This window comes from Odontesthes bonariensis, chromosome 18 (genome assembly GCF_027942865.1).
Source record: "Odontesthes bonariensis isolate fOdoBon6 chromosome 18, fOdoBon6.hap1, whole genome shotgun sequence".
Lineage (NCBI taxonomy): Eukaryota > Metazoa > Chordata > Actinopteri > Atheriniformes > Atherinopsidae > Odontesthes > Odontesthes bonariensis.
In genome coordinates, this window is record NC_134523.1 from 34,078,725 (window position 1) to 34,101,767 (window position 23,043).

The 23,043-nt window shown below is 41.1% G+C and overlaps 2 protein-coding genes across 7 annotated transcripts in view; one reads left to right on the forward strand and one right to left on the reverse strand.

Moving 5' to 3' along the window:
- col28a1a (collagen, type XXVIII, alpha 1a) overlaps nucleotides 1-5,755 on the forward strand; it is a 55,362-nt gene extending 49,607 nt beyond the window's left edge. The window contains exons 33-35 of the mRNA XM_075449256.1: nucleotides 2,248-2,396; nucleotides 3,793-4,069; nucleotides 4,724-5,755. Of these exons, the coding sequence (XP_075305371.1) occupies nucleotides 2,248-2,396; nucleotides 3,793-4,069; nucleotides 4,724-4,896 (599 nt within the window). The 3' untranslated portion in view covers nucleotides 4,897-5,755. The remainder of the gene's footprint in view (nucleotides 1-2,247; nucleotides 2,397-3,792; nucleotides 4,070-4,723) is intronic.
- A 4,942-nt stretch (nucleotides 5,756-10,697) lies between these two features.
- Nucleotides 10,698-21,830, reverse strand: c1galt1a (core 1 synthase, glycoprotein-N-acetylgalactosamine 3-beta-galactosyltransferase 1a). 6 transcript variants are annotated; one of them, XM_075449258.1, is made up of 4 exons: nucleotides 21,763-21,830; nucleotides 21,487-21,653; nucleotides 12,950-13,614; nucleotides 10,698-11,400 (listed from the first exon to the last, which is right to left on the reverse strand). In XM_075449258.1, the coding sequence occupies exons 2-4, from the start codon at nucleotides 21,638-21,640 to the stop codon at nucleotides 11,251-11,253; spliced, it is 969 nt and encodes a 322-aa protein (XP_075305373.1). In that variant the 5' UTR covers nucleotides 21,641-21,653; nucleotides 21,763-21,830; the 3' UTR covers nucleotides 10,698-11,250. The 6 variants fall into 6 exon arrangements, with proteins under 6 accessions (XP_075305373.1, XP_075305374.1, XP_075305372.1 ...); XM_075449259.1 differs by having other exon boundaries at nucleotides 12,950-13,611; nucleotides 21,487-21,656; XM_075449257.1 differs by having other exon boundaries at nucleotides 21,487-21,656.
- Between the last annotated feature and the right edge of the window lie 1,213 nt (nucleotides 21,831-23,043).

Consider the following 23,043-nt stretch of genomic DNA (forward strand, 5'->3'; position numbering starts at 1 on the left):
AAGTGCAATGCAAAGCGTCGGATGCAGCGGTGTAAAGCACACCGCCACTGGACTCTAGAGCAGTGGAGACGCCTTCTCTGGAGGGACCAATCACGCTTCTCCATCTGGCGATCTGATGGAGGAGTCTGGGTTTGGCGGACTTTGTGGAAAAAGTTTGGGGATGGCCCCTTCCTGTTCCAACATGACTGCGCACCAGTGCACAAAGCAAGTTCCATAAAGACATGGAGGAGCCAGTTTGGTGTGGAAGAACCTGACCGGCCTGCACAGAGTCCTGACCTCAACCCGATAGAACACCTTTGGGATGAATTAGAGCAGAGACTGTGAGCCAGGCCTTCTGTCCAACATCAGTGTCTGACCTCACAAATGTGCTTCTGGAAGAATGGTCCAAAACTCCCATAAACACTCCTAAACCTTGTGGAAAGCTTGCCCGGAAGAGTTGAAGCTGTTATAGCTGCAAAGGATGTGCCAACATCATATTTAACCCTATGGATTAAGAATGGTCACTTAAGGTCATATGCATGTAAAGGCAGAAAGATTAAATTCCAGTACTTCAATATTCAATTCAGTATATTATAATAGCGCCAAGTCATAACAAATATCATCTCAAAGCACTTCAATGACAAAATCCAATTTGAGGCAATTCATTGTAACACAATCAAATCAAACACATTAAATTCAAAATTAGTCCAATTCATACATACAGAGCCAATTCAAAAACAGTTTCCTAGCTAAGGAAACCAACAGATTGCACTGAAACTTTGTCTTCAGTCCAATCTCCCGTCCTGAGCGTGCCTGAGGCGACTGTGGAGAGAAACGACTCCCTTTTAACAGGAAGAAACCTCTGGCAGAACCAGAACCAGGAAGGGTGGCCATCCGCCTCCACCTGCTGGCGTTTATTCAAAATCTAACCATAATACAATGTTGATTTAATAGAATATTTTTAACATTTTACCAATAAAACATAGCCTGGGAATTCCCATGCTGCTTTGCGCTCGATTTCATTCTCACTGCAAAGTCAGCCTGGAAACCACCGCCCTTATTTTTGCCAGAGTTTGGGAACCAATCACAGAACGGGGGGGGGGGCGGCGGCAGCAAGACGATGACGACGTCTATGCGCTACACCGAAGCTTGTAGAGTGTTAATTCAACATGACAGCGGACACAACGTTACCGTTCAATGCAGCCTTAGAAAGTGATAGTTCGGAGTAGATTCACCCTAGGGTCATTTGAACCGTGACATCCAGCCAAGTAGCCCACCCGAAGTTTTTCCGATATTGGCTGAACATCAGCTGAGTTACTGAGTTATCCCGAATAGCTTAGTACAAGCGCTAACGGACCCTGGCAGTATCTCCAAAATTACCACACTAAAATCACATGTCATGACACCAAACTTCTACAGTAGTACAAATATGGTCTGTACTCACAAAACGATGCATTTGGAAGTTTGTACATAGTCCAGGAGTTTATTATTATCATCAACACAAGCCTGATAGCTTTTCTGCTGCTAAAGCTACGTCGACGTCACTTCTGGGAGCTGGGAGCTTCAAAGTAAGATGAGGGTTGATCTACTACTGTAGACAACAAAGCAAGGCTGCTCAATTTCTCCATTATTAAAATAAATTCACAACTCTACAACATAAAAATTCATGTAGAACATAGCATATAGGCCTACTTTGTTGTCAATTTAAGTAGCTTAGAGCGCAAGTTTACTTTTATTTTCCATTTTTTTCTTCTTCCTCGTCGAATTTCTGTCGTCATCTGGTATAAGTGATACAATTGGCTATGAATCGCGCGCAAAGCAGCATGGGAAATACCTGACGTCATTTGATAGACATTCGTAGCGCCCAATAAACGGCTCTAGGCATTCGTAAACCACGCCTCAAATACGAGAAAATGCACACCTAGTTCCCAGACCACCATCTCATCGAGATTGTGGACGCGTCAGCCAGGCTAAATAAAACATTCATTCACAATAAACTTTCAATGTAAACCAAAAATCAATCATATTGGCCCTAAATTAAAACTGAATTAATAGCCTACTGTTCACTCACTCTTTAACTATGCGGCATTAAACAGTTGCATGTGGATGATAAACTATTGCCACTGACATCCTTTAAAATGAGTCAATATAATAGCAAACACTTTCTATTTTTTTTTTATGATTTATTATTAATTTCACCACCAAATACAATTATTTTCTCTTTAGTTCTTGTAATGACGATAATCTAGAATAACTTTTCTGTTACAGCTCTAGAAAGTAACACACTGATGCAGATTTGCGGTCGGGATGACACAATGGCCTTTCTACCAAAGTCTGTCTTTCCACCTGTGGAAATCTCTCCAGGCGCTCCAAAAGACAGCCACACTAAAGAGATCCCAGAGGAGAAAAACCTAGAGGTAATGATGCACTCATCTCATTTAGAGATATGATAGATTGACATAATAAATGAAAATTTTACTTCAGCCCTCAGTCGATGAATGCTAACATGTAACATATGGTCATTTGAGTTTCCGTTTTGGAATCAGATTATTATTTAGAATGTTAATTGTCTTGACGTTTGCACAGACAGCATCGGACCTACTGTCTCATAGCTTCAACGTGAACCTGACATTTTTATTGTTGAGAATGCCTCAACAATCACTAAATTGTTTGCTATAAAGTTTAAAAGGAGCTGTACCACTAAGGATGATATCATTTGGGTTACCCCTTTATATTTCTTTGAGTACCATCAAATCACGATTTTTATCCTCTTTTTTTTTTTTTTTTTTTTAATTTGTCAAGTTATTTGTTTTCTGATTAAATGCATACATACTTTCCCTTCACCTTCCGGGACACTTAGTGCTAATTCTGTCAGTGCATACCAGTTGCTGTTTGATGAAAGTGTAAGTAGGCTACATGTGGCCAGGGTGGTTGTGGCTCAGTGGTTAGAGTCGGTCATCCAATAACCGGAAGGTTGGCGGTTCGATTCCCACTCTCGTCACTCAAAAAAAAAAAAAATAAATTGGTGGAACTGATAGCTAGAGGGATGTCAGTCCACCTCCTTGTCACGGCCGAGATGGCCTTGAGCAAGGCACCGTACCCCCATGCTCCCTGAGCGCTGAATGATATAATTCAGCCCACTGCTCCAGGTTGGCATCTGTCTCTGAGTGTGTAACCGTGTGTGTCAACAGGTGCCAACCTGGATGGGTTAAAAGCAGAGGACACATTCTGTGTGTATTTATGACCAATAAATCAGATCTTAATCTTAATGTAGGGAGTGAGTACCATTTGGTTTTCGCCTATGTAACTTCTAGAACTTTAGACTTCACAAATTAATCTTTGTGGTAACTGCTATTTGAGGAAGGGGGGAAAAAAGAGACAATACTTTGGAAGTATTAGAAGTTATAAAATCAGTCATTTTGGGGGGAGCATAACTTTACTCAGCTTTTTTTTTTTTTTTTTTGTACAAGTGGAAAGAATGTCCTAATGGTCAGGAAAGGTCAGAGTTTCAGGACTCCACTTGTGGGGACCATGAACATCCTCAACTAATTTATTATCAGTCCACCCATTAGCTTTTGTGTTATCATTGTGTAGAATACTTACATGTGTAGTTAAACCAAATAAAACGCAGGAAGATCATCAACACCAAATCATCTTTAAGCACAACTAGTTCTACTAAATGTCATTGAAGCTATTCTGGACAAAGTCATTAAATCATGTAAAACTAGAGAATACTTTGTTGGTTGGTAAGACTGCTTTAAACCTAAAATATTGTCAAATGTGTTGTGTTTATTATCATCCTCCACTTCTCAGCTTGAGTTCCCAGAGGAGACCGCAATGGTCCAGCCTTCACAGACCCCTGAGTCAGGAAATCCTGATGAGAACCAGGTTGAAACTGATTTGTTGTTGGACCCCAAAAATAAGCCGGCAGACTTCACATATACTCTCCCTGATGGCAGGACAATGCACGGCCCAGGGCTGACCTCGGTTACAGGCCGACAGAGTCTGACCGACTGGCTGCATGAGACGGAGAGCACACAAGCTCCCTACAGTCCTCCTCCTCCCACCCTGACAGAGTCACCAGTGTCAGGTAAACAGGCAGAACAACCACAGCTTGATCTCACTGATGTGCTTTACCTTTGTATTATATAACTGACAATAGATTCACGCAAAACAAAACCCTTTATATATTTATATATGTGTGTGTGTCTATAAGTATAAAATGATAGAAAATAGAAAGGGAAAACTAAAGTAGGCTGGACCCACTCTTGGCATGCATGGTGTCCCTGATAAAGTTTTCAGTGACCTACATTTTACTTTGTATTTTTTAATATAGGAATTTAACTTGTGAGTGAATGGAAGGAACTCCTGATTCAAAACTGCTAAATGCTGTTTACGCCACAAACGGATTATAATGTGCTGAGTCGTCATATGTTGAAACTGAAAAACTCGGGGGAACTAGTAAAAGGTCCTCTTAGATCCTTTTGGCTATATTTTGATATATTGGTATGCAATCAAGAGGCCCACGACATCACAATAAGCTGATGTTAGTGTCCAGTGAGTACGGTTAGATTATTTTTAACCACCTTTACAGATGTCTGTTGTTTAACCTTTGTCTCAATGACTGGCACGTTGGCAGGTTTAAAATAATTGCCTGCCACATTATGAGGTAGCTGAAATTATTGTAATAATTTATCAACCTAATTGAAACAGTTCACACATTGCAGATATCTTCTTCTTTCAGATGATCAGTGCAGTCAGCCTTTGGACCCAGGTCCCTGTCGGCAGTACATTATCAGGTGGTACTATGATCCCGAGGCCAATGCCTGCGCCCAGTTCTGGTATGGAGGCTGTCAGGGCAGTGCAAATAACTTTGAGACTGAAACCACCTGCAGGAATACTTGCATCTACACGTAACATACTATTAAGGGGGAAGGGCGTACGCAGAGCTAACAGACTCCATCTGTGCCACTTATGAACAAAATGACTCAGGCTTTACTTTTCAACCGGTGCCCAGGCCAGCAGCTGTCGCAGTCACGCTCTGTGGACTACTGCAGTTGAAGAAGATGATGGAGAGCAGATCTGAGCCTTTCTGCAGTCTCTCAGACTACATTCACACCGCAGTCCCTCCTGCTATCTGACCGACTGCACATGATGTGTCATCATTGTAGGGAAAAGATGCAAAGACTCATTTGTTGTGATAACTCCATGCCCCCCTAAGAACAAGTCTTTTGAGTCGTACTTTGTTTTTTTTGTTGGTAAGTTGCTGTTCAGATCAACAAACGCTTTGATTTATATAAGTCACCAGGGGATTATCATAATGTAAGTTGGACAAGTCTGTCCCTCTTTGCCTTACCTGATTTTACTGACTACTGTTACCTGACAATGAAAAGACATGGCTTAAGGTGGTCAGTTAATTACATACATTCAGATTTGATTTCAGCATCGAACATAACCATCATTAGAATATGAAATCGAGCACCTCCAGAAAGTGAGGAATAAGCTAATATGAGAAAATAGAAGTAAATGAGAATAACACGCCTGTATATACAAACACATGAATATTTTCAGTATTTTAAGTAGTCCATTATGAGTATTTCATTCTTAAATGCCCTTCTGGTCTCAGGAAGAATTTATGACAATGTGAGGCACCTAGTTGTGTTGAGATCCATTGAACTGATTCTTCTGTTAGCAGGCTGATCATACTAGCAGTGTAGCTGCAGTTATTACTGGCTGTAATCCACGATTGATACATTCAACTCCACACATGTTCAACTCTGCCCACACCGAATCTGACTGGTTAGTGGGCGGGGTTAGTGTTTAGTGGGTATTAGTCTTATGTGTAATAAATCAATAAGCGAGGTCTTGGTCTAAGTTTCTTTATTCTACAAAAGTACAACACAGAATGGCAGGTCAATTTTATGACTGGAAGCTTCCCTTGAGTAATAAATCATCTTATCTACCTAAGCAAACCTAGCCCTGTGTAGTGTCCCTGATACCCTGAGCATTCTGTACCTAGCACAACTACAATCAGATACATTTTAGATTACCAGTATCCATCCATCCATCATCTTCCGCTTCTCCGGGGATCGGGTCGCAGGGGCAGCAGCCTGAGCAGAGAAACCCAGACGTCCCTGTCCCCGGCCACTTCCTCCAGCTCTTCTGGGAGGACCCTGAGGCGTTCCCAGGCCAGCCGAGAGACATAGTCTCTCCAACGTGTCCTGGTTCTTCCCCGGGGCCTCCTCTCAGTGGGACGGGCCCGGAACACCTCACCAGGGAGGCGTCCAGGAGGCATCCTAACCAGATGCCCGAGCCACCTCATCTGACTCCTCTCGATGCGGAGGAGCAGCGGTTCTACTCCGAGCCCCTCCCGGATGACCGAGCTTCTCACCCTATCTCTAAGGGAGAGCCCAGACACCCTGCGGAGGAAACTCATTTCGGCCGCTTGTATTCGTGATCTCGTTCTTTCGGTCACTACCCACAGCTCGTGACCATAGGTGAGGGTAGGAACATAGATTGACCGGTAAATCGAGAGCTTCGCCTTCTGGCTCAGCTCCTTCTTCACCACGATGGGCCGGTGCAGAGCCGCATCACTGCAGACGCCGCACCGATCCGTCTGTCAATCTCCTGCTCCATTCGTCCCTCACTCGTGAACAAGACCCCGAGATACTTGAACTCCTCCACTTGGGGAAGGATCTAATTCCAGACCCGGAGAGGGCATTCCACCCTTTTTTTAACCTATTATGTCTTATTCTATTTTAAATTAACACAAAAGGATCCGTCAGACTTGAAAGCTTCAGCTGTTATTGAGCTGTAAAGGCTTCTTGTCGTTTCTTCTTTCATCAGAAAGAAGAAACGACAAGAAGTTCCGTTTATTACAAAAACCAAAAATGGCGATACAAAATGGTCTAATGAGTCTCAACAAAAAAGCAGCTGGAGGGTTTTACAGCAGCATCAAAAGGATGTTCGGAACACAACTACCAATGCAGAAAAGGATGCTGATTTATACCTGTTGAGGAGGAGTGGTTTTTCGTCTCGGTGAGAGTTGTGAGTATGTGTTGAGCATGAATGAGCCAATGACAAGTGTGGAGAGAAGGAATGTTCAGCCAATTAGGAATTTGTTTTTGTACTCTCAAACTGCTATACTATGCTTGTAGGCGCCATAGTGGGGCGCTGCTGCACCATGGCTTGGTGTCCGAGGGCGAATTTGGATGAACAAATGATGCAGTTTCCAGGCTAGCTGTGCGCAGCTGTGAACCACAGGATGAGTTTGGGATGGAGTTGTAGGTATGGATGTGGGATAGCTCTTACAGCTTGATATTGCCAGCAAGCTGCAGGGGTTTGTCTACAAGCCAGAGTGGGTGCCATTGCTCAGTTTACATGTCAATGTCTGAGGGTACTGAGGTGCGACTGAGGTGTGCGTTATTGTAACGCAGAGCATTGAGCTCCAGGTTGTTCAGCCCACACCAGGTCACCAGATGGTCAATCTCCCACCTGTAGGCCGACTCATCCCCACCAGAGATGAGTCCAATGAGGGTGGTGTCTTCCGCGAACTTCAGGAGCTTGACAGACTGATGACTGGAGGAGCAGCTGTTGGTGTACAGGGAGAAGAGCAGAGGGGAAAGAACACAGCCTTGAGGGGAACCGGTGCTGATAGTCCGGGAGTCTAAAACCTGTTTTCCCAGCCTCACGTGCTGCCTCCTGTCAGACAGGAAGTCTGGGATCCACCTGCAGGTGGAGTCAGGCACCTGCCACGAACACAGCCAGAGACTCGCGGAGACTGCAAAGGGTTGTGATTGGTCGGCTAACAACATCATTTCCGGAATCACTTTTCCGGTTCAGCTCCTTCCTCTCACGACAACAACACGGCCATTTTTGAAAGAGTTTACTGTGTGCCGGTCAACATTTGGTCAAAATGATTTGCATTTCAATGTCAATAAGCTCCAACTCCAACAACAGTCTTTCTCTCCCGGTCGCCATCGTTCACTGTGAGGAGTGGAACGGAGCCGGAAGGTGAACCCTCAATCAACTACTTTCACCATAGACGTTGCCAGATTGGGTCGTTTAACGTAGCGGCGCCTACTGATCGGGAGGTGAACTGCCTTGGGTATCCGACATCCCGTTTGAGAACTTCGAAATGTTTAATAGCCTCTCCGTGACCACGGAGTCGGATTGACGGATAGCGACGGAGTAGCATTCCGAGGCCTTTAGATTAACAGCATCAGCAGCAGAACGACTACAGGACTTACAGCCAAGTGACTGAAATTCTGGAAGGCGTGCCCATCATGCAAAGATGACCATAATAATAATAATAATAATATGACGGTGGAACAACAACACAATCTTCAACCACTGTCAACAAAAAGTATCTGAATTCTCTCCTGAATTGTCCTAAAAGGAGATTAGTTAGATTGAAAGGATTAGGGGTGGTAAAGACCCCTTCATGGAAGTGAAGTGCTAGTAACCTCTCCTTCCGAGTTAGCTCCGGATCAGAATGCTGAACTGAAGTTCAGCCAGAAGGAGAAGAGAGCCCCAAGCAGAGACAGGAGTGGACCAGAAGAGACTGAGCTGCACTATACGACTCGGCACATGGTCATCATAAAATTTTCACTTAAAAAGAAATTGTCAGTTATTACACATCATTGTATCATTTATAATCATAATTTCTCAACAGGGTCATATGCTCATATTTACATGGTTAAATTTGCAATGGTTATGTTTTTCATTTTCCAAAATCCTTTTTGTGTAATCATTTAGTTAATTCCCCTTTCATATTGTTGCTGAATAATTTTAAGTTTACAAATTACCAATCATAGTCAATCATACATATGTCCATTGCCATTGTTGTTAATCAACTCTTCGGAGCGGGACCTTAGGCACTGAAAGGTAATTAAGTGGTGGCCGGGCTGCCCACCCCTCCAGTGTTTGTGCCCCTGTGCATGAATGTGTCAACAGGTGCCAACCTGGATGGGTTAAAAGCGAGGACAAATTTTGTGTGTCTGAATGACAATAAATCTGATGTCTTAATCTTAGCTATTCTGCTACCCTGTGCGGTAATTAGCATTCTCAGAAGCTGCTTCATGGTCAATAGGTTCAAAACAGCCTAGTTTTCTACTGTCTTCTACAAAAGCTAAGAGAAATTTCACTTCCAATCATGTATTTTAACTTTTGATTATGTATTTAAATAAATAGCTCCAATTTCTTAAATATTTTTTCGAACCTTCCTACCTGGAGTAAAAAATTGCCAGTTTCTTTAACTGGATAAGAGCTTTCATATGTCAGCACATGGTAGCTCACGAATATATGTTTGCTTTTACTCTACATACCAATCATCAAGTTTCATGTTTTCTATGCAGAACATTGCAGAACTCACAGTTGTGGGGAAGGAAGCAGTTGTAGCAATAACATGAAAAACCAATTTGTTAATCATAAGTTAAGTCTAAGGATTAGTGGCAGGCTATCGAGGACCTCTTTTTTCTGCCTATGAGGAGCAACAGATCAGTGAAAGAGGCTCGGATCTGCATTATTATATAAAAACAACAGAGTTAAAAGACAAATAAATCAGAACCAAAGTACTTCCACTTGGATTGTGAATGTGGTTTACTGTATATACTTTTATTACAGATGGGATCGTATATTTTCTATTACAATATAAAATCCTATGTTCAAGCATCATGTTATAACCACTTCAGTGTTATTTTCATGAGATATAGTTGTATTCTTTCATGACCAAATCTATTAGCATTCGTTTTATTGAATGTTGCATGAAAGAGCAGCACTGTATATAATTTATTGTTTAACATTGTTCAAGTATCTGAAGGGATAGTAAGCAAGTAAGTAATGAAAAAATGAACTCGTTTTTAATAGATAAAATTATTTTATTACAAGCTTGGTCATTTCTGTTTTAAAATCCACAACACACATCTGGGAGTTTTAAAGCCTTTACCAGTCTCAGCTCTTACATTATAGATTGAAACAACATGTTCACAGGTTTATCAAGAGGTAATTAAATAGACGCAGAGATGTACAGCACAAATGGAAGGCAGGGTTGACTGTAAAAACGGGGGTGCCCTGCCACAAATGTAGATGTCAAGATTGGAGGGTTTAAACTCGCAGAGTCCATCCGGATGCCTCAGTAGATACAGGCATTTTGAACAGTTAACTTCAATATTTTAGAAAATAATAAAAATATCCAGCTATAATCTCAAGCCATACAAAAAATAAAATGTGGAAGTTTTTGTGTTGCTTTACTTTACAATCCAACAGCTGTAACTTTGTGAGGTTACAGAGAAACACAAAGCTTGCTGGTCTTGGCTATGACTAAGCACACTAAATTGTGGGTTTCACAGGCTGCTGAAAGGTGGATTGTGGTACTGTTGGACAGAACCAGCATAGCTGTTTCCCCAATTCCCTGTGTTGTGTTGTTAGTCCGATTCTTTCATTGGAAGCCCAATAACAAGCCAGAGGAATCCTGAGTTCACAGACAAAGTCTTTATTTTGGTCACAGGTAAAGTATGGCAGTGCTGGCCCTCGCAGGGCCTCCGTCAGAACGAGCCCCGATCTCTGAAATTAGTTCATATTTTTCTTCTTGGGCTGGGTCAGCCCCCTACAGAAGTTGGACTTACACGCAACCGAATGTAATTAGCCAGTTATTAGTGACGTGAGCAGGTCAACCATCGTCCACGTCATGTTCGTTGGGATGTGATAAACAACGTGTGTGTGAGTGTTGTTTTAGGCGTGTATCTAATGTAACAGACCTATCTGACAAGATGTAAAAGCTTCATCTGACCCAGTTATTTACATACATTGTGTAGTATGAGCAGAGTGGAATACAGAATATGAATCCATAATGTCTAAGAACAAAGCCAATTTTAACAGTGTAGAGGTAACCAACATAAGTAACATTAACTTTGATTCGTCTTTTTTTTGGTAGCATAAGCAGAAAAATACTCTTAGAAAAAAGAAGACACCCTTCTTCAAGGACCAGTTTGCAGCATCACCTTCAGTTATGTTATAGGATCATCATTTTTTGTGGCCTTTCCAAACAAAAAGGAAGAAAGATTTTTGGCAGGGACTATCTTTACATTTGATTTTTCATCACAATTCTTCGTGACTTATTGTACTAACGCATTTAATTTCAGTACATTTATCATTCAACTGCTCAGTAAAACTCACTCACACTGCCAAACATCATGATCACAGTTGTCACAGTTAACAGAAGACCTCTGTGGGAATACTCCAGTCAGTGCACAACCTTTTGGTTGCATGGAATTAGCTGTTTACTTCCACCTTTGCCTCTGGATTGAATCTGTATTTGTATCCATATGGCCGTAGATGGTAGGTCAGGTAGTTCAACACATAGAGCTGGACACTGTCGATGTAGTGAAAGGATACAGCTAAATCTGAGCAGCAACCTGGACCCTGGAGACAGTAAGAGAAAAAGCATTTGTGTCAAAGTGAAGCAGGCAAGCAGAAGTGTAGACCTGAAAATTGTCTGCCAGAATACACAGTGACTCATTGTAAGATGAAGCGGCATTAATCTTATAGTTTTTGTACATTCTAACGATTTTTTTAAATCTATGATCGGGTTAAGTGGGATTCAACTTAACTTTTGTCTGAGCCGGCTGACCTTATGAACTGGCCTAAAATGCAACCACCTTCCCTTTTATCTATTTCCTGTTTATTAAGTTTGAGACAGCAAGTACTCGCTAGAGCTAATTTTGTTAACCCAAAAGTGGGTCGGTATAGAAAATGAATGAAAGAATGAATGAATACTTATACTGACATTTAGGTAATTGCAAATATATTTCTTGATTTATCTTGTAAAACTCATTTCAACTTACATCAGACAGGCAGTGTGTCCTTTATGTCGCATCAGTGCAATAGATGAAGTGTTTTGAAAGAAATTGGTTATGTTCGGGGTCTTATACACCAAATAGACAGTTGGGCACCCCTGGAGCCTTGGCGAACACCAAATGTTGCATAAGTGTTGGGTCTATCTATCAGAGAGAGCCCACTCTGATTGGCAGTTCACGTAGAAAATCGTGCACAGGAAAGGAGGCTAACTTAACATATCCCACACTCAAATCGCTTGAGTGGTCAGAGAGACTAGAAAAGCACAAAAGTGCAGTCCATTCACCACTACCATTGACAACATCTTCTTATTTATCATATTTTTTAAAATCCAAAACAAGCAACACTTATGACAACACTTTCTTTTGGAGCAAAGAAACTGAGTACTCAAGAGAGAACTGCTCTGTATGACAAACAGAAAGCAAACACTGCTTTGTTTCATTTTATTCATATGATCGTACGGTTTCCCGTATTGTACAGCAAACGTACTATTAAACTTAAATTTCATCTTGCATAGGTATTGACTTTACATCCTGTCCAGCTGTCGGAAGTCTTCTTTGCAGTGTGTTCATATGCTATTTTTTGCCCAGACCCTGGCAACATGAGGAGACCCATTAGGGTCCCTCTTGTTGCCTCTGGTTCTCCAAGTTAGTTTGGAGTATAAGAGCTTTAAGTTTGAGGTCTCAGATTTTGACTTGACTTCAAAACCAGTTTGGAACCTGTGTCTTTTTCATTTTTGTTCTAAGTTTAATGTTCACTCAGCGTATAAGTTTCATTCCGGCTGGTTTATCCTATCCTCCGTGTCTGGAAGTGATTCACGTTTATAAATAATTATTTAAGTTACCACTGTTGGGCCATGTTGATAAATGTGCACAACTCTCTTGCTTTGGAGATACTCACATGAATTCTGCAGCTGTATGAACCTTAAATGACTTATAGTGACACTTCGTGAAATGGCATGAATATAATAAAATACAAAAATTGCATCTGAGTCTATAGAGTAATTGAGTAGTTCTCTTCAAATGATGTTAGAAAAGTATCGATATGGGGTACTTTGTTAGACATTACCATCAGCATATGTTGTATTTGTGTTTATATGTTTTATGGAGTTACTTACCTCTACTGGAGTGTAATACTCATAAGTCAGATGTGAAGGGAGAGGTCTAGGTGGCTGTCGATCTAGGTATTTTTCTGGAGGAAATGGATGAAATGTTTGCCTCTCTTTCATGTCTCTGGTGTCCACTGGCTTCACCTCCATTTTCTCCATACATGTCCCAAGAGCCATGTCTTCTATGCTGGAGAAATGGGTGCACGCTCCTGTACTGAAACCTGTGACAAACCTCCTCAGTGCTTCCTTACTCAGGATGTACCCTGCTCCTCCGCTCATGTAGCCTTGGCTGACAAAAGGTCTAAACCTTCTTCCCAAGTACAGTGGCTTCTCTGGATCATACTTTGATAGCATGTAGTGCAGATTCTCTATGACTACAAACGTATCGTCATCTGCTTTCAAGAACCAGTCTGCTTTGTCCAGGTAGTGCTGGTGGATGTACTGGAAGGCCCGGATGGTCTTCCAGTACAGGTTTTCCCTACCCTCACTCACGTTCAGTCCCACGGTGGGGAAGTCGGTCTTCTTCGAGCTTATGTACAGCACGTTCTTGCAGCGTTTGGCCCATGTTTCCCTGATGTGCTTGGTTCGGGATTCCAAATAATTGGGTCCTGTCATGATCCAGCATAAGATCCGTGTTGTGTGAGAGGAATTAGCCGAAGAGCTGTTTTCACCTGCTGATAGTATAAAAACAAAATATCATATATGTGTTGCTCAATAACAGGTAACCCCTCAGCATTGCCAGTTTAATCCCAGAAACAAAAGTAGTCATTTCATCACAGTACAGCATTAAACACTGAAGGTTTTGTGAATGAACGACCCACTCAGCCTCATAAAAGTGCTGTGTTTTTGTTTCAATGATACAACGGCTGATTATAATATTACATGTACAGTTGAGTCAAGCCATGGTTAGAGTTCAACTTGGCAGTTTAATTGGTCCACAGTCTGTGTCCCAGTTTACATGCATGGGAGGGGAATTTACTGTCCCTTGCGAAAGTATTCGGCCCCCTTGAACTTTTGAACCTTTTGCCACATTTCAGGCTTCAAACATAAAGATATAAAATTTGAATTTTTTTGTGAAGAATCAACAACAAGTGGGACGCAATCGTGAAGTGGAATGAAATTTATTGGATGTGTCAAACTTTTTTAACAAATAAAAAAATGAAAAGTGGGGTGTGCAATATTATTCGGCCCCCACTTGCGTTAATACTTTGTGACGCTGCCCTCTTGCTGCAATTACAGCTGCTGCCAAATCTACAATGGAAGGGTTCACAAATAAACGTATCCTGGTGTTGGAATGGCCAAGTCAAATTCCAGACCTGAATCCAATCGAGAATCTGTGGAAAGAGCTGAAGACTGCTGTTCACAAACGCTCTCCATCCAACCTCACTGAACTCCAGCTGTACAGCAAGGAAGAATGGGCAAGAATTTCAGTCTCTCGATGTGCAAAACTGATAGAGACGTACCCCAAGCGACTTGCAGCTGTAATTGCAGCAAAAGACGGCGCTACAATATTGCACGCCCCACTTTTCAGTTTTTTTTTTTGTTAAAAAACGTCTCTATCAGTTTTGCACATCGAGAGACTGAAATTCTTGCCCATTCTTCCTTGCTGTACAGCTGGAGTTCAGTGAGGTTGGATGGAGAGCGTTTGTGAACAGCAGTCTTCAGCTCTTTCCACAGATTCTCGATTGGATTCAGGTCTGGAATTTGACTTGGCCATTCCAACACCAGGATACGTTTATTTGTGAACCCTTCCATTGTAGATTTGGCAGCAGCTGTAATTGCAGCAAGAGGGCAGCGCCACAAAGTATTAACGCAAGTGGGGGCCGAACAATATTGCACACCCCACTTTTCATTTTTTTATTTGTTAAAAAAGTTTGACACATCCAATAAATTTCATTCCACTTCACGATTGTGTCCCACTTGTTGTGATTCTTCATAAAAAATTAAATATGTTACATCTTTATGTTTGTAGCCTGAAATGTAGCAAAAGTTCAAGAGGCCAAATACTTTCGCAAGGCACTGTATTGACCGACGTATGTCCACTTCCAGAAGGCTGCCCTTCCAGTCTGGTTCTGATGGAGGTTTCTTCCTGTTAAAAGGAAGTTTTTTCTTCCCACAGTGCATGGTCAGGATGGGTAATTGGATCGAAGAGAAGTTTGATTCCAATCTGTTGGTTTCCTTAGTGAGGCAACTTTTTTTTTTTTCAATTGGGTTGGACCATTTGGATTTTGATAAATTTGACTTGATTGTATTACAATGAATTAGATTTTAATTGGCTTTAATTGGACTGTGTCTTTGAAGTGCCTTGAAATAACATTTATTGCGATTTGGATTTTATTGAAGTGAATTGAATTCTAACGTTCTCTGAAGGTGATTTTTGTTATTAATACATAAGTTATACAATTAGAATTTCACAAGAGCAGAGAGAAATTGCTTTCAGTTACCATGAGTTCATGTTGTCTTAATTGGTTTATTTTTAGTCACAATTTCTGAAGAGTTTGGCCATCTGACAAAAGAAATAAACAAAACAAGACAAAAAAAATAAAAAATGACAGCAGCCAAAATAATATACACTTTACACTTTACCATTACATTACTATGTCAGGATGGGGAAATGTGTTTCTGGAACACTGGAATGCAGTACTGGGGCTCTGCAGGGTACTGTTTTGGCTTCTTTTCTTTTCACCCTGTACACTTCAGGAGGGGCCAGAGCCGTCTCTTTTTCCTGAGACGGCTCAGGTCCTTCAGTGTCTGCAGTGATATGATGTGCATGTTTTATCACACTATAATTGAGAGTGCACTGTTCTATGCTGCTGTCTGCTGGGGGAGTTGCACTACAGACACAAACTGTAAGCGCCTGGACAAACTGATGAAAAAGGCTGGTTCTGTTGTAGGCAGAAGGCTGGACCCTCTCAGTGCTGTGGTGAAGCAACGGATGAGGAGGAAGTTAATAAACATCCTCTCCACAGCATCCTGCAGGACAGAGGAGCAGCTGCAGTGAGAGGCTGCAGGACTGAGAGCTTCAGGAGGGCCTTTGTTCCCACAGCCTGAAGGCTTTTTAACAGTGGCTGCTGACATGTTCTTCTAAAATTTATTTATTTAGTCATTTAGTCATTTATTATTATTATTATTATTATTATTATTATTATTATTTGCAGTAATATTTTTATTTGTATTATTATTATTGTTATCTAATATACAATCATTGTAAATATTTATAATTAAATATTCAAAAAAATTGAGCTACTTGACTAATTTGAATTCCCCCCACTGGGGGATGAATAAAGTATTTTTCTATTTTCTATTTCTATTTATACAAGAAGATCTAAAACTTGGAGCTTTGGAGCATGTGTGGAGCCCTGAAGCTTGTTTGAGGTTAGCTAAACTTCATCTTGGAAGAGGGATTTTAACCACAATTTTGTTAGCCTGGAAAACCAGCGCCAACTGCTGGACGGCAAAATGTTTTGCCTGCGGTTGGGTCTGGCTTCGAACCACTTTTCATTTTGAAAACACTGCCCTGAATCTGGCAGATGGCAACTAAACCAATCACAACGCAGAGATGTGTTTTGAATCAACGCGGGCGGGGCAGAGGGTCAGAGCGTTGGCCTATAGGCACAGACACGGTTTGAAAGACGGGTTGTGCTCATCAACAATGTTCCGTTGTATCCATTCATCGGAGCCAGACTAAATTAGACATCCAATCCATTTAGGCTGGTTTATCAGGCTACAATTTTGTGGTTGTACCAATCCAGTTTGCAGAAACTTGATTTTATGCAGTTTGTGTGGGAAAAATGTGTTTACATGCAGTTTAAAAGTCTAGTTTTGGTCAGACAAACTAAAAACTCTTACGTAGCTGTGTAATCACTGTAATGTGTCTTGTTCTCCCTCCTGTGTAGGAGTTTTGGTTTTGTTGCTGTCTTTCGGTTACTCCTGACCTCGAAATTCCCTGATTATTTTCACGGCTCTTTTGTTACTCAATCACTTGTCAATTTGTTCAGTCTCAATCCCTGCCCTCACCTTCCCACTTTATATCATAACCTCCTCCACCAGAGATGAAAATGGAGCAGAGGAACAGACATGAGATAGAGCAGTTGAGGCAATGCAGATAGAATAGAACACAATGTCTTTATAGTCATTGTAAAATCGCAACTGAATTCATTGCAAACACTAGTGATCCTAAAACCATGAAAATATTATCCCTAAAGATGCTTGTACATCTAAAATACTATTACAAATATAACAAAAAGTATCTAAAAAATTAGTAAATAAATAAGAACACACATACAACCAAATACAGACATTTCTGCTATTACACAATCCTAAAAAATATTGCATGTGGAAATTGCAATGCAAGAATTCAACTTTTAACAGAGTTTACTACGTTTGTCATCTCCGATGTAGACACCTAGGAAATGGAAGTCCAGGACCCTCTCTACACAGTATAAACTGGGGCTATATGTCCATCTTTTTACTCTTAAAGTCAAATTTCAGCTCCTTTGTCTTGGTGGTGTTGAGGACCAGGTCATTGTCCGAGCACCACACAGACCGCCGCTCAACCTCATCCCAATGCGTTGTAGCAAATGCCTGGCATGGCAGTACCAGAAGAACGTAAACAGTTTGACAAATGGTGTTCTCACTATTTAATTAATTAAAACTCGATAGGGGGCACTATTCCTTGGATAAAGGGGGAAAAAATTAATATTAAAATGAATGTTAATCAGCCTCAAAGTGCTACTTCATGAGTTATCGCTTGAATTGACTGATATTACATAAAGAAGCATTCAACAACGACTTGTTGAACACATTAACTATTTATTGAAAGCTGTCACAAAACCATGAACCTTAAAGGACAAACAGGAGAAATGCGTGGACTATGTATGGTGGTATAGGGCAGTGGTTTTCAAAGTGGGGGCCGCCAGGGGGCACTAGGGGGGCCTCAGAAAATTGGAGTGAAGATAAGAAAAAAATGCAAAAATATAATTAAATTTTTTTTAAACATCATTATAAAAAATTGTCACATTTTTTTAATCAGTATTGTAAAATACAATTTATAATAACATATCATATCGAAATGTTATTTGCCATGCTTGTCTTTCTGATTAGCTGCCAGTCAAAACATCGTAGACCTGGCGGTTTGCGCCTGTTCTCAAGCTGCTCTGCTCCTCAAGCTAGCATGTAGGTATCTTAGCCAAAATGGACAGATTTTTGACTTGGAAGATACTGAAAGAACTGGCCGACTAAAATCAGAAAGTATGAGGCAGACCCTCTCAAATGAGTGTTCAAAACCTTCGAAACTTCAGCGTCATACAATACAAAACAAAAACATCCGTCAGAGTCAGACTTCTTCAGATGTAAAGAAGAGCATTTAGTGGCTGCATTCACACGGCAAGCTACTGTCCGTGAATAAAAGAAAGAAAATACGTTCTAAAAGTTGATGTTTCTTCACATATTTTGTAGCATTGTCTGTGGTTTGCAAAGGGGGTCCCCGGCCAGAAGCTGTTTGGGGGGCCTTGGCATGGAAAAGTTTGGCAACCCCTGGTATAGTGAACACTTTGTGAAAGGGGTAAGAGAATGGAGAAATGTATCAGAGTTGCAAAAATTGGGTCTTAATTTTAGTCACTGTTTACGGTTAAAGGCTTACAACTTTGGAGTCATTTATCATTTTTAACAGTGAATTCTCTCAACATCACCGTACCGTCCGAAAAAGGAGAAGAAGATAGCAGACCTTACTTTGGCTGACATTTAGCCCAGTTAGTCAGCTGTGAACACACCAGGTCAATGGCCAACAGTGTCCAAGTGGGTCTCTCTCGGGGCCGCTGTGTCTTGGACTTTTTCAGGAGTTAGCTGATGGTGGATGGGTTTCTGTGGACTTTCAATGTGCCTGGGAAGTTGCCAAAGAGACGGAGGTTTGATATCGAGACTTCACCATCAAAAATAACACAATGGTAGATTTTCACGTTGGTTGTTTGTTTGGTAAAATAACCGACTCTGGTGAAGTGAACTTCAATTCACAAAATTATTCACAAAAAGTTGCCATGTTTACGCTGGCTTTGTTTGCAGGAAGAACCATACTGTATGGTAGCTTATGCAGCAGCGGAGGTTAAAACGTGCGACGAAAAACAGACATGGAGACGAGATAAAACGAGGAACAAACGAAAAACAAAAAACATATCTTTCTGTTAATTCATTCTACTTTCTTCTTACTGTTCACTTTTTTGCACTTTCTCATTTCATTCTGTTGGAATGCTTGCCAAGAAAAAAGATTAGTGGGAGAGCAGGGCCTTTGCACTGCTGGAAGTACACATTGTGCCTTATTGTTGCTCGAACCGTACATATTGTTTGAGGTTAGGATGAACTCTGTCTAGATAATGGCGAAGATGTAGCGCCAGCCTCGGACACCAGGTGCGGAATAGAGATTGGGTTTGGGCCACGTACGCACAGAATGACAGCGAAGGGTATAAGAGGTTATCACAAACTGAGGTCATTGGAAATTTCCATGCATGCTGAAATGTAAATGTCTCTGTGACGGTCTGTTCAATAAATTCCCCATAAGAGTCTGACCCGACGAGTCCGACTCCTTTTTCTCCACAACATTATCTTGCAAACACAGTAATCTTAGTACAGAAAATTGCCCACTCTGAGGTAATTTTGTAATACGCTACAGGCTCTTGTCTCAGTTGTTGTCTAAATCTTGAAAAAAAAATCTTTATCTACCTGTATGTGGATGCTGGAAATTGATTTTGGTTTCAGCATCCCTCCCTGAATAGATAGGCTGTTGATAGGGTTGATTTTGTTCAGAATCAGAATCAGAATCAGAATTCGTTTTATTGCACCTTACTGCGGCGTAAGGTGCAAACATGTAACATAGGATATAATAATAAAAAATAAAGAATAAAAATATATGAATATAAAATGTACAAGGTGTGTACAACAATTCACAGTATCCAATATACAGAGCAACAACAGTGCAGCTTCATTAGTGCAATTTTAATGATGGTAAAGTGACTGGGGCAGGTTATGAGGTGATTATGAAGTGTTCATAAGTCCAACTGCAAGGGGGAAAAAACTGTTTTTGTGATGGGAGGTTCTGGTCCGAATGGACCGAAGCCTCCTGCCCGAGGGGAGCGGTGCAAATAGAGAAGGGTCAGCTGTGATCCGACCTGCTCGCCCCATAGTCCTGGAGACGTGCAGGTCATGGATAGATGGGAGGCTGCAGCCGATCACCTTCTCAGCGGAGCGCACAGCTCGCTGCAGTCTGTGTCTGTCCCTGTCGGAACTGACCCTCTACTGAGCAAAATTCCGACTGAAGCCTGCTCGGAATCGTGCAAGGTTTGTGAAACCGTACTCCGTGAAATGTGCAGCGCAAAGGAAAAGTCGGCGGTTGTATGTACTGGGGATGCTGTTAAAAATAAATAAAAGCCATTGATCGCGAACATTGCTTTCCGGGATCGTAGTCCGCTTTCACAGCCTTGGAAGGCTCACCAGTTCCTGTTTCTTGCCGAAGGGGCGTGTCTGAAACGGGGTGGCTGTGGATTTGGGTGTGTGTGTGTGTGGGGGGGGGTGATTGCTGAAAAAGTGACGTCACTTTTTCACAAAAACGGATTGGCACTTTTTCTGGGGGATATTCAAAATAGGGGGAGTACTAGAGGTTCCGACACTTGCTGGCACTTGGTGTGTACTCCCCACAGCGGGGAGACTCAGAACTAACACCAAAAATGTGAAAAAGATGATTTTGATGATTCTCTATCCCCTTTAAGTCATTTGATCTTCATCCTTGTACATGTGTTAAGATCATTGAAATGTACTTTATTGTTCTTTTTTTTTCTTGTACTGTTGGGGTATTTTGAGGCACTTTAAGAAAGGCATTAATAATTGATTCTATGCTTATGGCAAATTTTCTCTTCTGAGTAACTTCTGTAGTTTTTGCGCAACCAAGTCACTTGTGTTGCTGCCAAGAAAAAAGATTATCATCTCGCAAACACAGTAATCTATCCAGAGTGTCCTGCTTGGCCAGTTTGCCCCTCCTTCAGGATGCAACACACACCCTTTTTAATGTGCCATTGGAAAACTGTGGAATGTTTATGCACAAAAAAAAGTGTTCAAGTTTAGACAAATATTAGTTTGACTTAATATAAGCATTTTTTCTAATGATGAGAGCACTTTTGTTGCCATGGTTAACTTATTAAATATGCAGTTTTAGAAACAATGTTGTTTTTCAATAGTGTAGTATAGCTGTAGTCATGGACAATATCAAACTTTCATATTTTTGCCCAGTTTTAGTGACATACTGTGTCCTACCATAGTAGCAAGTAGATAAGTACTCAGTTCATAATTAATAACAAAAGTATGAGCTAACTCTGATTAATAACATATATGTACAAAAGCTTCTTATTGTGTAGTTTTACATAAAGTTCCACAACAACTACATACAGAATACGTTACATTCTTAGTACAGAAAATTGCCCACTCTGAGGTAATTTTGTAATACGCTACAGGCTCTTCTTTCAGTTGTTGCCTAAATCTTGGAAAAAAAAATTGTTACCTACCTGTATGTGGATGCTGGAAATTGATTTTGGCTTCAGCATCCCTCCCTGAATAGATAGGCTGTTTTATCCTATGGCTTGAGTCCAACAGGTGAAATAAGAAAAATCCAGTCACAAGGCCAAAAGTGAACAATAAGGTAGATTTGATGTTTTCCATTTTCCTGATACCCCTGCTAAACACAGACATGATTAGATGGTGAGAGGGGAATTAAGGAGGCTCACAGAGGAACAAATAAGCACAAAACACAAAGTTGCCGAAGCCACACAGGCTTTGTTTACCTATTCAAATTCTATTCAGGTAGAGCTAAGGTAAACACACCCTGATGTCACCGACGAAAGCAAACAGTGAGGGAAGGAAGAGTTGGAGGGGAGAGAAGGTGTGGGAGGAGGACAAAGAACAGGCCGAGCAGGTAGTCTGCCATTTGCTTGGTTGGATAGATATTGACTTTTAATATGCATGTTACAGGGTTACAGCACAAGCACAAAATCCTTCAAAGGAGACAGGAGGACCAACATTGTTATTTTTAACTCATTTTAGTTTTTACACTTCAGATTTATGTTCAGTTCATAATTCAACAACACTTTACTAAACACACTTCACACTTCCTGGTTGAGTTTTGCCAACTGTCAGGGTGGGGTGGTGAAGGTAGGACACGGATGCGGACCTTTCAAAAGAAAACTTGGTTTATTTCACAAAAAACAAAAAATCAAACAGAAGGCTTAGCTTGGCGGGTGACGAAGATCATGGGAAAAAACAGGTATCATGTCCTCATCATATCCAATAGTATTTTAGAAGTACAAGCATTTTATAGGGATAATATTTTCATGGTTTTATGATTACTAGTGTTTGCAATGAATTTAGTTGTGATTTTACAATGACAATAAAGACATTGTGTTCTATTCTATCTGCTCTATCTCATGTCTGTTCCTCTGCTCCATTTTCATCTCTGGTGGAGGAGGTTATGATAGGTAAGGTAGGTCAGGTAAGTATGACAAAGATCCGGCAAACAGACAGGGGAGACAGGAAACTAAATAGAGGGCTGGGAGATTAGTGACTGGGTGCAGCTGGTGGGGAATGAACAGGTGCAGTGAATGAACTAATGAACTGAGTGAAGGGAAACTAAAACATGGCAAAACTAAAAACTAAACATGGACTAAAACCAAAACGTGACCTAAAACATAAAACTTAAAACATAAGTTCCGTGGCGTGACACCAACAACATTACATGGTTAAAGTTAGGAAAACATCATGGTTAGGGATAGAATACATTATTTTTTCAATTCAGCTGTCACTCTCAGCGATGGCATTTGGCCGGTTTCCTTTGATGCAAGTAAGCACAACGTGGTACAACAAAACTGTATCACTTCCTGGTTATGTTTCACCAGAAGCTTGACTTAAAGGAACAGTTCACTATTTAAGACCTTGAGTCCCAGTTCCAGCTTGTTTATCAAGAATAAGAAATGAGGAGACCATTTTCACAACAATAGCTCATTTCTATCCATTTTGGCTGTTTTCGCTGGTCCATCCTGCTGCTACAGACAGGGTTCCATTGGGCACTC